The 14,745-nt window shown below is 37.7% G+C and overlaps 1 protein-coding gene across 1 annotated transcript; it reads left to right on the forward strand.

Moving 5' to 3' along the window:
* The first annotated feature begins 230 nt into the window (after positions 1–230).
* Positions 231–5,533, forward strand: znf770 (zinc finger protein 770). The gene is made up of 2 exons (XM_077219581.1): positions 231–320; positions 1,470–5,533. The coding sequence occupies exon 2, from the start codon at positions 2,319–2,321 to the stop codon at positions 4,032–4,034; it is 1,716 nt and encodes a 571-aa protein (XP_077075696.1). The 5' UTR covers positions 231–320; positions 1,470–2,318; the 3' UTR covers positions 4,035–5,533.
* Positions 5,534–14,745: the final 9,212 nt, after the last annotated feature.

Genomic DNA, 14,745 nt, shown 5'->3' on the forward strand with positions numbered 1-14,745 from the left:
AACACTACTTTAAATGGCAACCTTCTCGAGCAAAGTGTGGTGTAAAACTGCAAATGTGAAAGTTTATGATTAAGATTATGATATGGGATACAATAGTGAATCTGATTTTCAGATGTAGTTATTAATGTATATATGTATTTATATTAATAAAAGAGCCGATAGGAACAATTAAGTGCGAGGACGGAACCATTGCAAATTGTTTCCTGACGTCTGTATTTATATAGCGGAAGGAAGCTTGTTGTGATTTCGAACAGAAACGTGAGTGACATATGGCAAGATGAGCGGTTTTCTCTCGTTTTAACAGCAAGAAACCCTTGCAGGTACGGTGACATTTTTGCTAATTGTTGCTTAACGTTAATTCATAATTCAGTTTTCACCCGTTTCCACTTTCCCGCTTCCACATGATTTTATAGAGAGTGCACTCACAGAATTAATTTCTGAGGCAACCTTGAAAAAAATGCAAACCATTGTCACTAATCGAGAAAAACACAACCTACGTTACATGTGATGCAAAGGTTTTCCTTGAGAACTAGATGTCCCCGCCCTGGACATCCACATTGATAAATACAAGACTGACAAAAGCATACAAATGGCTATGTGCCTTTGAAAACAAATTTATTTGAAGAATTACAGTGCTTAGCATAAGTGAAAACACCCATGCTAAAGTTGAAGAAAAAAAAATCCTCTTTTAGAAATTGATCTTAATGCCTTAATTTTAAAAATGAGGAAAAATCCAACCATTAAGGACACCATTTTTCTTTGTGAATGAATAATGTATCGTACATAAATGAATGTTCTTCCTTAAAATACAGGGTGCATAAGTCAGGACATCCCTATGTTAAATTCCCAAAAAGGCAGGCAGATTTATATTTTGAAAGGCCAGTTATTTCATGGATCCAGTATACTATGCATCCTGATAAAGTTACCTTGGCCTTTGGAATTAAAATAGCCCCACATCATCACATTCCTTTCACCATACCTAGAGATTGGCAAGGTTATATTTCAGTTAGGCTAATAGCTGGTTTGATTTGCATTGAGAGATGATCTTATGGAAAGTTCCGCATGTCAATCTCTAGGTCTGGTGAAAGGAATGTGATGATGTGGGGATATTTTAATTCCAAAGGCCAAGGGAACTTTATCAGGATGCATAGTATCCTGGATCCATGAAATAACTGGCCTTTAAAAATAAAAATATGCCTGCCTCTATGGGAATTTAAAATAGGGGTGTCCTGACTTGTGCAACCTGTATTTTAAGGAAGAACATTTATTTATTTACGATACATTATTTATTCACAAAGAAAATTGGTGTGCTTAAAGTTTGGATTTTTTTTTAAATTAAGGCATCAAGATCAATTTCCAAAAGATGATTTTGTTATTCCTCTTTTTAGTCAACTTAAGCATGGGTGTGTTATGCGAAGCACTGTATATGTTCTTAAGAAACAGTGCATAATGTTGATCTGCCTTTGCAGTGTGTGAAGGGAATGCCTAACTTTCCAAGCCAGATGCCAACTCCGATATGCAAGCTTCCCTTCTAAATTGGTGAGGAATGGATCTTCACACTGCAACGAGTTTTGCATATTCTTCCAAAACTTCCGAGGGTCAATGGATGATGGAAAACCAAGAATATGAGGAGAAACAAGAACCCAGTGTCACAAAACAAAGTGAGGACAGGGATATAAATGCGAATGTGTTGCGAAGTGTCACTGAGAATTGCAATGGAAAGAAAAGAGTTTGCCCCGTGTGTCATAAACGATTTGGTGCTCCATCCAAACTAAAAAGGCATTGCCTTATACACACGGATCAGAGGCCTTTTCAGTGCTCCATATGCTGCCGTGCCTTCAGGGATCTCTCTCATCTCAAAGCACACATCAGAACTCACTCTAAGCGGAGGACACCATCACCCCAGAGACAGAGAAACAATGGTGTGTCCTGGAATCAAGCATCTAATTCAAGGTTAAAACACTCAGTGTGTAATGGCCTTGAAGAAACAGTTAGATCTTACTCTCCAAAACATCTAACTACCCAATGGAATATCAGTTCAACAGAGAAACAAAAGTCAGCCACAGTAGACTTAATCAACTCAAATCCAGGTTCTGATTCACAAAAAGGTTTCCGAAAGTAGAAAGGGACATTGGTGCCCTGTATGTTTAAAATGCTTTAAAGCCCCATCAAAGCTCAGGCGTCACATTCTTATTCATACAAAGCAAAGGCCTTTTAAATGCTCAGTGTGCTTTAAAGATTTCCAACAAAGATACCACTTGAAAGGTCACAAGTGTAGTGAAGAATTTAGACTGGAAAGCAACTCTGTTTTGAGTGATATGCTGGTAAGAAAGAAAACAGTCCAGCAGAATGCTGAGGGGGGTGTCGTGACTACCAGAGTTGATGCCGTGAAAGATATTCAAAGTGGATATTTTGAACCACGGTTGAGATCTTCATCACCGGATGAAGTCACACCAGCCGAAAATAGGAGCCCTCCAATATCCACGTATTCTGATCCCATGTCTCCAATTCCACTCAAAAAGAGAAGTGGATGTCAGTGTAAAGTATGCTTGAAAATATTCAGTTTCCCCTCTAAACTAACTCGACATCTGTTTGTTCATTTGGATGTCAAGCCTTACACTTGCACGATCTGCAGAAAGTCATTCAAGCAGGCCTGTGATCTCAATAAACACCTCAAGATACATGCGGAAAAAAGGAACGACCCTCTTAGGTTGCATAAAGTCCTGCAGAAGCACAGGACCAAATCTTCAACACCTGGAGCTTCAACACCAGATGGCGGTAATGTGTCTTTACCTCAGATATTAGAATCTGTGGACACCAAAAAGAAAGCAATGCTTGAATGCAAAAGTAAGTTTAACCTAAACGCCCCCTTGACAGAGTCAAAGTCAAGTACTGTAGAGATTGAGAGCTCTGACACGTTGATAAATGCTGAGGCGCAGACCGCATCCTCCAGCCCAACGTACCTTAAGCGACAACATAAAGATGTGCATCAGTGCTGCATCTGTCAGAAGGACTTTCCGTATCCTTCTAAGCTCTCCAGACATATGTTGAGCCACACAGATTTCAGACCGTTTAAGTGCCACGTGTGCTCGAAATCATTTAGAGAGCTGTCTTATTTGGAGTGCCACCAGAGGATCCACAAAAAAAAGGGTCTGGGCAAAATTACTGGTCATTTGGAACAAGAACATATGCTTTCTTTTGGTAATACTACAATATCTAAAGCTCAAGATCTGCAAATCTCCTCACAAGTCGGAGCTGAAGACTTTGCTCCAGTACACAAAGATCAAAATATGGTCGCAGAAAATATGCCATCTCAAACAATGAATGGTGACTGTAGGGATTCAGGTGTGTTTTTCTCAAACGGTACTAGTCTTCTAGAGGATGTTCAGATTAAGTCTGAGGTTGTTTTCCAGTGCAACAACAAATCTGTTTGGGATCTGATGCATGAAACGGACATCTCAGTGCTTGTTGAGAAAAAGGCATCTGACATTGTGCCTTTCGGCAGGGTGAGTGACTGTCCACCCAAAACTGACTCATATCTCTGTCATTATGCTACTGAATCAAGAACTGAGGAAAAATGGACACGTCACTTGGATGATTTTGAAGATTGTGCCTTTGTGGACTTGGACGATGTTAAATATGTCCCTGATTCGTACGTGCTCCATTCCCATGAGTATCGACAGAAAGCAGATGTTCCCAGACTGATAGAAGTTGTTGTGGGGCATTTGGACTTTCAGGATCCAGGCAAACGCTTTACCAACCCTCCATGTGACTTACCCATTTGTCCTGGCTGTAGTCAGTGTTTCTCCACGCTAACCAAATTAAATGAGCATAAATGTGCAAACAGATGCCCTGAAGAGAAAATAAAGAAATCCCAGCAGTGTGACATATGCTTCAAAGTCTTTAATGCGCCATCCAAACTGAAGAGACACAGTGTTACACACACCGTCCAGAGGCCGTTCCAGTGCACGCAGTGTCAGAAGACCTTCACGCTGCCCCATCATCTGAAAACACACATGCTGTCCCACAGGTAGAAGGGTTACCTCAAGGGTTGCCCCAAGATATGACCCAACCTATAGGGATTTCACTGTGAATCAGTTGTGTTCTGCGTAGTTTCATGCAGTACCGTTGTCTTGATTTGTCTTTACAGAGACCTAGAATTATTGTTAACAATCTTCAATGACATGATATGTTCACTGCTAAATTTTGGATTTCATTTTACTAGGGATGCTCCGAATGATCGGACGCCGATCATGATCGGCCTATATTGGCTGAAAATAGATTGATCGGCGAACCCCAAAAGCGCCGATCAAAAAGCCGATCACGTGACGTAAATTACTGTGGCGCACGGGCACACAACAGCAGAGTGGAGCTTGGCAGTGGCAACATGAGTTCCCCTTCACCGGAACTAATAGGGAGTCTCCCAACGGATTGAAGCGCGCGTCCGAGTGATGACCGTGCACCGCGCGAGCCACAACAGAACGCGGTATCTGCGCCACTGATCGCTGCGGCAACGAGCACTTTGATCACTTGATTAAAAAAATAAACATTTCAGCGCTAGATCGCCTCTTATTTAACTAATGAACAAAATGAATGCTCTGAGTTAACTGGAGATGCTTTTATTTATTTGTATTGGTACATTCGTGCCGCGAGATGTTTCAAAAGTGGTGGTGGTATTTTAATTTTTTTTGATCTGACGTAGTTGGTTCCTCAACTACATCAGATTCAGATTCAGATTATTTTATTTAATGCCATGTCAGCATTCAAATTTATTTTCATGGCAAAAATTCAATTATAAAAATACCAATATCATATAAATACAATAAAACAAAACGAAACAAGAAGTAATTTTATACAATATATATTTTTAAATGAACATATGATAAAAAATCCAAAACCTTTTCAGGCATAATCTCATTAAATATGTCCTTAATGAAGTAACTTCATAAAAGAGCATTCTGCTCAACTACATCAGACGTTCATAATAATAACAGAAAAAAACTTGCCATAGTTTTGTCCTTTTATCAGTAGCCAGTTTTGGTGTAACAAGTTGTACATTTTATTGCCAATTAGTAAATGTAGTGGGTGTATTAAGAGGCTACAATTTCCAAATATGCCTAAGTGTAACTTGATCCCCTCCCATTAGGCTGATCTGATGTGTGTTGGTCTGCCTGACCCCTCTTTGTTTGGAATAATTTAATGTTACTCTGCCTTATTTGGGAAAGCTGGCCTACAGTAGCCTTAAGACATCTCATTTTCTAAATACAATTAAATAAACACATTTCGTCAAATAGTGCAAACTCTGCTAGATTATAGATAAAAGATTCCCATTCCCCTGCCATTGTGTGATCGGCAGTGATCGGCAATCGGCAGATCATGATTTTGTTGATCGGTAATCGGTGATGGGCCCCAAAAATGCTGATCGGAGCATCTCTACATTTTACAGCTTGTCATGAAACCATATAATTTAAATAATAAGTAAACGTGTTCATATTTAATTAAGGAAGAAATTAAAATTAAACATTGAAATTTAGTTGGTTATGTGCCAACTCAGTTTGGTTATTCCACTTGCCTTTTTTAATTTAACAATAAATAGTTAATGCCATTTGCAGCACTGAAATAAAAAAAATTCAAAGATCAACACAACCCCACCAAAGCATGACATTTCACCATCTATTTTTATTCAGGAATTACAGGATGGTGATCATAGTGTGAGGTTATTTGCAGTAGTTCCATCTTTATCCACTAGATGGTGTAGTGTGCTTTCTCACTCTTAACAATTTATAAAACTAATGGCATGTATGGTGTGGCCCACAAATGCCTATAGCAGGGAAATGATAACGTACGTCCTTAATGGCTTTTTCTTCCCACAGTATGGCTGAAATGAATGTATATCCTATATAATAGCCATAGGCCTATAATCACATTTTATACATGACTTAAATGTATAACTTCTTGGTTTGTAAACTTATTTTCTTGAGTCTATAGTTTCCTTCAGTAGCCTACAGGTCATGAGTTTAGAGTTCCAAGTAGGAAACTGAATGGGAAAAAGAATCCTATGATTTATTTCATTTTCGCAATCTAACCAAATATTTCCTGGAATGAGGGATGTTAATTTATTTTTTTTACCTCCCCAACCCAAAGTCCAATCAAAAAAATAATGTCTGGTTGGTAACAGGAAATCACTCCGTGTACCGGTTGGCTTTATTCAAGTTTAATAAGTGTCTGCTCTACCTGGGAACAATTTCCCCTTACTGGACACGCTGACCTCTCTGCAATGCCACGTTTCAATGATGGGCCTATACAAATCTCTGATTGGTTTTGCTATGCTTTTTAAATAATACTATATAATTGTATTTCTATAATGGTTGAGATGAGGGTCTGAGATGAGTTTTCGCATACACTGTAGCCAGAAGTTTTTGTTGTTGTTATTTCTTTGTTTTCCTCGCTTACTCATGAGACATTGGTTTCTTCATTCAACAATCAACCAACTTAATCCTTCTTAAGATACTTTCTATATCACATGACATGTCATAAATCTGTTGTGGGCTAGTTCACACTTATCAGTATTCGAGTTACATTCTAGGTCACCCTCAGATTAAGCTTTGTTCTCATCATTTAGATTTCTCTTGAGGAGGTTAACACAAAGTCTAATCCAATAAAAAGTAATATCTGCCATGACTACACTGATAGGATCATCAAGTCAGTTAGGTAAAATACATTATTAAATGTCGACTAATTATGTTTTGTGGCGAGACAAAGGGATTTTGTTTGTATAAAATATATCTTCAAAGTCAAGCGACACAATTTCAGTTAAATTGCTTTCCTGCTCTTTAATGCGTGACCCAAACCAACGAGTGGATATTGTGTCCTTCCAAGCAGATGAACATTTAACATGCAACTCCCAACTGGCAGGTCATTAGTGCAACAAATGGCTTCACTAATACCCACTATGCTGATTCAGAATTTGGTATTTCCCATGTGTTTTTGTATTTAAACTTTTAGTTCATTCTTGTAACAATTTTCGTGTTCAACTCCACTGTAAAAAGTGATAAGTTGACTTACCTTAAAAAAGTGAGGAAACCCATAAAAGTTTTATGAAGTAAATAAACTTCATGCGTAATTGAAAATAAAAAGTTATGTGTAATTGTCAAGTTCACATAACTTAATTTTTTTTCAATTATGCATGAAGTTTATTAATAATTTTAAGGCAACAGGTTTCCTCACTTTTTTAAGTTACAGTAAGTCCACTGCTCATTTTTAATAGTGTCTGAACAGTTTTGTTCATGTCTGATATAGCCTTATGTTAAAGATAAAATCTGTAAATTAAAATATCTTCTTGTATCCCACTTGAATAGGTGAAGACAACCAAAAGTAAACCAAACCATTTGATTGTAGCAATGTCCAATTCATGAATTAATCTTTTGCTCAAAACCATTCTGGAATCAACCTGAATCCAATCAGTTCTGGTGTTATCAACTATAATTTTAATGTAAACACCTTTATTATTAATAATAAACAAAACAGAATCCCATCCAGGGACAACATGATGGCGAAAGAATCATTGAATGGATTTCTGAAACTTTTCTTTAAGTAAGAAATGAACAGTTTGAAATAACTGATTCACAGAAATTAGTCACTTTAGTTGATTCTGCCAACAGAGCAACAATAGCTTAACCAATTGTGAGAGTTTGGGGTGTGGCTATCTGTTTGTCTGACCAATGGATGAGGAGAGAGCTTAAGAAACCTGTTAGAAACAGTATGGTAGGTGTGTTCATCTTCATGCTCCACTGCACAGAGTGATGTGTGTATGACTTGAAGCAGAGCATGTTTGTTAAAAATGTTGTCTGACTTGAGACAGCGTCAACAAAGTGCCACTGTAACATATGCTATAAAAATAGTTCTGCGTATTACAGGGTACAACCTATTCAGTGAAAACTGTTACTTATTGATATACATCTAAAATTCAAACATCTGTTTATCTGACAAATATTACATCTTTACTCTTCATCTAAAGAAATCAAACACAATGGGAAGCAGAACGTGTCCCATGTGACAGCTCTGTTTCTTTTAGCTTGTCCCCAACTGCAAGAGGCAAATCCCAGTAAACAAAAAAAATATTCCAAGACCATTTTGCTAACGGTCAAATTAAGTTATGAAAACGTTATTTCTGAATGTTCCCTGAACGTTCAACACGTCCAGTTTATAAAAGCGTTTTTTCTTGGTTACACAAACAGTAAGGGAACATTCCATTTAAAAAAAAATCCATTTCATTTTTTTTTATATATAATGGGAATGTTACTTTTGAATGTTCTCTGAACGTTCTAAAACAAGTTGTAACCTTCACGACAGAACATCCAAATAAAATGTTTAAGAATGAAATGAATGTTGTCCATCATTTTGTGAAAACCTTGCCAGAATGTTCTGAGAATGCTCCCTATTAGCTGAGATCTTGCCGATTAGTAACATGAGGCACAACCGAAATAAAACGTGTGTTATTTGTAATTCACAATGACATCTATTGGGTGTCTTGTCTCATATAATAAGTTAATAAGTCATTTGTGCATCAATGAAAGGTTAGGATCCATTTAAGATGAAGCAACAAGTGATAGCCAACTGGGTCTTTTGTGCTCTTCTGTGATTGAAGTCTGCAGCTGAATATGGTGAACCTCTTGTGTTGAGAGCAGTTGGTACCCTGCTAACTTGACCAAGCACTGCCTGTAGTATGGACTAAAAAAAGATTAATCCGTCTATTGTTTAGATCTGATAATTACCATGTACATTTCTTGTCATTAGAGTTAATGTCTTCAGCAGTATCACAGCAAAACATGAGTGTCACATATCTGAGCACTGTGGACTGGCTGTTCAAAACCTTAAAAATGTGACCTTATCAGGCGGTGTCTGGAGGTATGATGCTTTGATGCAGATCCCTATGTCTGCAGTGAAAGATAAACAACCTGTACATTTTGAACCTTTTCAACAAAACTTTTTAGACACGGTTCAATGTTGATAACTTCAGAGCTTCTAAATTCAAGAGAAAAAAAAATCCCTTGCGTTAAATCTGAGTTTTGTTAAATTCTCTATTCAGCTAAAACCCCTTGAGCTCAGACGTTCTCGTTTTCCTGTAGTGTTTTGCCCATTTGTGCGTGCAAGTTCAACCGCTCTCACCATGATATGAGGATCTCCTTTCAAATCCCTCTATCCCTTTTTTCATTCCAACAATGGCAGCTCAGTGTCAATAGACTGTTCCAAAATAACCTCAGACAGTGAGGCAGAGTGCTATGTGTTTTTATTATGAGCCTGTAAAAGATGTCAGCCGAGCACACCTCTCAGCAGGGCTCTGCCACAATCGGTTTAAGAAGCAGTGACGATGTCAAACTCCCTGCAGGCGACAGGATTCCAGCGGTTTAATTTTCTTTAAGTAGGCCCAGTCATGCAAGGACAGCTCACAGATCAGAGGCCCTTCTTTGATATATATAAAAAAAATTGTCTGTAAAATGTGCTGCCACAATACTAAGATATTGTGAGTAGTTGTAATGTTTTGAGTTTTTCTTTTTTGAAAATTACTAGCATGTTCGGTGTGATTGCTATAGGGTGTTGCTATACCCTATGGATTTGCTAATGTGTTATAAATGTATTTAAAATGTGTGTTTAGAATGTAGTAAGCAACTGGGCCAAGTCAAAAAATCCAACCCGATCTCACGGCAATTCGTACAAATTTGATGAGGTGGCTAATTCTAAACCTAAAATAGGTTTAGGGGCGGGGTCAGGGGTAGGTAATTCGTACCAATTCATACGAATTGGGCAACTCGTAAAATATGTACGATTTGAGGTCGTATGGATTCGTAAGATTTTTGTTATATTTTACAAGTTGCCCAATTCGTACGAATGACCTACCCCTGACCCCGCCCTTACCTACCCATCACATGGGGTTTTGACAAATCGTACGAATTTGTATGAGTGAGGTCGTACGAATTCGTACGAATTAGCCACCTTTTACTCACTTGTACAAATTCATACTTATTGGTCCTGAGATTAGGTTTGAAAAATCCCACCCCTTATTTATGATGCTATGACCCTTACAATGGCTCAGATCTTCTATTATCTGCCATTTGAAAACCGTTAGAGAAGATGTAATAACAAACTACTCATCAGCAAACCAGGCAATTTGAGGTACCAATCATGTCCACGGCACTATTGGTTCAAATCTTTATTTGTCAATTCCTGATCCAGTTATTACGAAGCCAGTTAGAAATGAGTGACAAGCTTCCCTTTAGTCATGTTATAATACCTTCCTTGTGCTGCCAGCCAAAGAGACTTATCTCCACTCCAGATTGGCACCATATAAAGGTGTTCTTCCCATAACCCCACTCCACATCGACTGTGACTTTGTCCCTATCCTGAAGATTCCCATGTCAGCCAAGCCTGGGATGAAGTTACACTCATAGGCATTCCAGTGGTCTGAAGCCACAAGGGTCTCACTCAGCTGTAGCCCCCCAGGGTATGTCTGCTGGCACTCAGCTGTGTGTTTGTGTTTGTGGTAATAATAGAAGGTTAAGTGTGTGATGATGCGGGATCCGATCTTTGGAGTTGGGGTGAGAATGAGAGGCATCTCTAAGGGTAGGAAGCCAGGATATTTTGGACAGTCCGGGCCAGGGTCTTTCACTTCAGAAGCAGAGGTTCTGGTTTCAAGGCCGTCCCCTCCTCCTCAAAGCACAGAAACCTAACACCACAAGAATTGACTTAATGTGACTCAGCTCCTCAACTTCACGGACGACCATAGTGGGTCAGGTATTCAAGACTGGGAGGTCATTCTGTTGTTTGGATCTATGAGCGTTGTTGATAGGTTGGTTGTATTAATGGATCTCTAGTACTTGAGGCATTTGATATATGCTGCTGCTTGCTAAAGGAAGCATCACTATTACTATTGTTTATGTGGAATAAATAATTAATACACATAGCTAAAAAAATAACTATTTGGCACATGTTGACCCAAACTGTTTGTGCTATAGACATGAATAAGCCATATTTCAAATAATAGGCTTGATGAGAGGTGTGCTATTATTATTTTTTTCCGAATGACCATATTGTTGCCTATAGTGGATGAAAAAATGAGTGAAAAATGTCCATTGACTTACTTTGAAGCTATACGGACTAATGTCATAGAGATGTTGTGGTGGCTTTGTACTTTAAAAACACGTATAACAACCACACAGAATGCCCTGAAGCCACTTAGCAATGCCATAGCAACAACCCAGAACATTCTAAGGACCACAGACCAATGTACTTTCTGTACAACCACTCAGAACATGATAGAAGAGTCATTGAAACCACCCAGAACAACCTAACAATAATTCAGAATATGTTAGGTGGAGATATGTATGTCTATAGACCTTATACGCCAGAGAAAGGAGGCAGCCATCTTTAGAATTTTGTCTTTGAACATCTGTTTTTGCGTCAGCTCTGTATATTTCTACAGTATGACATCAATGTTGAAGAGTAATTAGCTGTTAGCTGTTGTAGAGTTAACGAAAGTTATTATGGCCATTGTAATGTTTAATGCGAATGTCAAAACAAATGTCATTTGACCAGGAAGATTTGAAAACGAAAGGTTCATTCATAAATCTGTAAGATCTTACCTTCATGCTGTGGAAAAACAAACCAGAAGACAGAACACAACAAGCGCAGCGCTGAAAAGGGGCGGAGCTACATAAGACCTATAGACCTTATGTAGCCCCGCCTCTTTTCAGCGCTGTGCTTGTTGTCTTTTGTCTTCTGGTTTGTATTTTCACAGCGATCGTTCATATTTATGAATGAACCGCTCGTTTTAAAATCTTGCTGTTAAGACATCTGCTTTAAACATTACAATCCTAATGCTAACTTTCGTTACCTTTACATTAAGTAAATCCACTTCAAAAGCTAGTTACTGCTGGACAGCAATGCCATTGAAATATACAGAGCGACTGCATAAACGGAAGTTCAAAAGACAATTTTCTAAAGATGGCGGCGCCCTCGCTTCTCTGGCACATAAGGTCTATAGGACAAGTTACATGCTAACAACAATTGAAAATATTTTAGTAAAACGGTTATACCCTTATGAAAAGGAATTATATTTCCCATGTATTAGTGATCAATATATTAAATGGTTTAACAGTATATTTGAAAATATAAAGAATAATATATTGTTAATATATTACAATATATTGAATAATACATAAGGAATTGCCGCTTTTCATATATTGAAAAATATGTGACAATATATTTACTAATATATCATAATGTATGTAATTTTATATTCAGTAATAAACTTTATAATATATCGATGTATATGTGATCAAATATGGTATTGCATGTGTATAAATATATTGCAGATATATTTACTCCTGCAACCTAAATACACATATATAGCGAAACATATAATGTTTTATATTTCTCATATTTTTTTATTATTATTAATGTTTCATATTTTCAAGTTATAGTTTAGAAAAAAACAAGCATACCTGCATGCACTAAAGTATTTAGCCAAGAGACTGTCTCTGTGTTGAAGAAGAAACAGCCATCACTTAGTACTTAAAACGTAGTAATTTTAGTATTGATGATGTTAGGTAAATCGTCAACCGAATCGTCAACCAAAAACTCACACATACCAGAAAACCTTTTAAATTCCAAAATAATAGAACATTAAAACACTCATACCCCCTCCCATATCAATATTGAGCAAAACACATTAAATAACACTTAATTTTAACATTTCCTGTCTTTTAACACAAGCAAAGCATGTTGGGAACTGAAAATCTGCTGTAACTCATTCCTTAAGGGTAACCAAGAACACCCTAAGAAGTGCATTGAAATCACTCAGAACATGTTAGCTAATGTTTCACAACCTCGTGCAACTTCATAGAAACATGCTAATAAGCAATGTTTGCAAACCACATGCTTAGGAATATAGGTTATTTATTAACATTGATGTTTCTTCACACTAACAACACAAAATGGTTATTTTAAGAACTGTTTATTGAAAGGTTCTTTGAAAAATCAAAAGTTGTTCTTCTATGGCATCACTGCAAATAACAACAACCTTTGAAACCTTTATTTTTAGGACCTAACCCAATAGCAAGTTACTTCCACCAGAACACCCTATAACTGCAGAGCAACCTAACAACCTAATGTGTCAGCGATCATTTTAGATTTTTAGATCATTTTAAATGTAAAAATATCGTTAAGGTTTTATTCAGTCTTATGCAAAGGTTGGCATGGTTGTGAATTAACTGCCTTTCAAGGGGGCACAACACAACCATTGTCTGTGTGGTCTAAACACTTCCTAGGGAAAATTTGTCACCATTTTGCTGACCTGTAAACAAACAGCAATCTTGGCACCTCTTAAGTCATAGGTTGTACTGTGCATGGTACTCTCTGCTCTGGACAGACAGGTGTGTGTGTGTGTGTGTGTGTGTGTGTGTGTGTGTGTGCGTGCGTGCGTGCGTGCGTGCGTGCGTGCGTGCGTGCGTGTGTTAAGGAGGGGAGTGTGAGCTGTCAAACATCCCAGCAGCTGTTCCACAATCGACCCTCCCCCTAAACACACACATACAAACCTTCTCAAACTGAAAGCAACAGGAAGCACCAGGGAGCCAATGTCTACAAAACAGTTGTTCCATCCTTTTTTTAAGTCCTTCACAAATGACAGCAGATGAATCAACATTAGAAAAAAAATAATTTTGTCACAAGGGTTTTTCAAAACAATCTCAGGACCACTGGACCACACACACAAGAAAACTGGAGTCTCCAAACAAGGACAAGCATAGTGTAGATCGTCCATGCATTGATATGTTGATTCTCATAAGTTGCGTTCACAATAGTGACATTTTGGCAAAATGTCATGGGCATAAAGGCCCACAGTTCACACAGAAGTCACTTTCAAATCAAGAAGCTGTAGCACTTTATTTTACAGTCCTGTTCCCCATGTACATACTGTGCACTTATTTTAGTAATTACAATAACTGGGTGATAACTAGGTACTAACCTTGAACCTACCCCTCAAAACCTAACCTTAACCCATGTAGTTATCTTACATTTACCCAGTGCTTTCATGTGTAAGTACACTGTAAGTACACATACTGTAAAATAAAGTGTTACCCAAGCAACTTTCTAAAGGCGAACACAGCGATTCTTCATAATCAACTTGATCCCGTTGCAAAATCTGCATGATGAATTCTTTCATTATCAAGGAACGTCACACTAAACTTTGAACACGCAAAATTTCTTTGGACATTGCAATAGTTGTGATAAGATTTAATTCTCTGGAGCATCTTTTAAATTCAACCTTTAACAATTAATAACAAATCCAAAATGTTAAAATATACAATCCGCTCTACTTTCCAACAAGTCTGCAAAAAGTTTGTGTTCTTTTTATTTGGTTAAGAGGTTGCGTATGGATTTTCTATTGATCACAAGTCCTCACATGATGAGAAATCGAATCGATAAAGTCAGTGTTTACCAAATTTGTACTTTGAAACGATTTACGCAAAATTCCTGATCGCGTGGAATCCTATTGAAATGACTATATTTAACCCCTGCAAAGATTTCCCTGAACAACAGTAAATGTGACCGCACCTTTGAGGCCCTGATAACTTCAAGTGAAATCGAAGCATGAACTGTTTGACGCCATTTCGAACAAAATCAGTCCAAAACAAAATTTGTTTGAAGTTTGACTGGTTCACTCTAAATGGTAAACACCTTCGAACTACC

The sequence above is a fragment of the Siphateles boraxobius genome, unplaced genomic scaffold (assembly GCF_051911475.1).
Source record: "Siphateles boraxobius isolate OS27281-9 unplaced genomic scaffold, OSU_SipBor_1 8, whole genome shotgun sequence".
Lineage (NCBI taxonomy): Eukaryota > Metazoa > Chordata > Actinopteri > Cypriniformes > Leuciscidae > Siphateles > Siphateles boraxobius.

Bases quoted from the DNA above. Each gene is read 5' to 3' on its own strand.
- znf770 (XM_077219581.1), top strand. From the start codon at position 2,319: ATGCTGGTAAGAAAGAAAACAGTCCAGCAGAATGCTGAGGGGGGTGTC.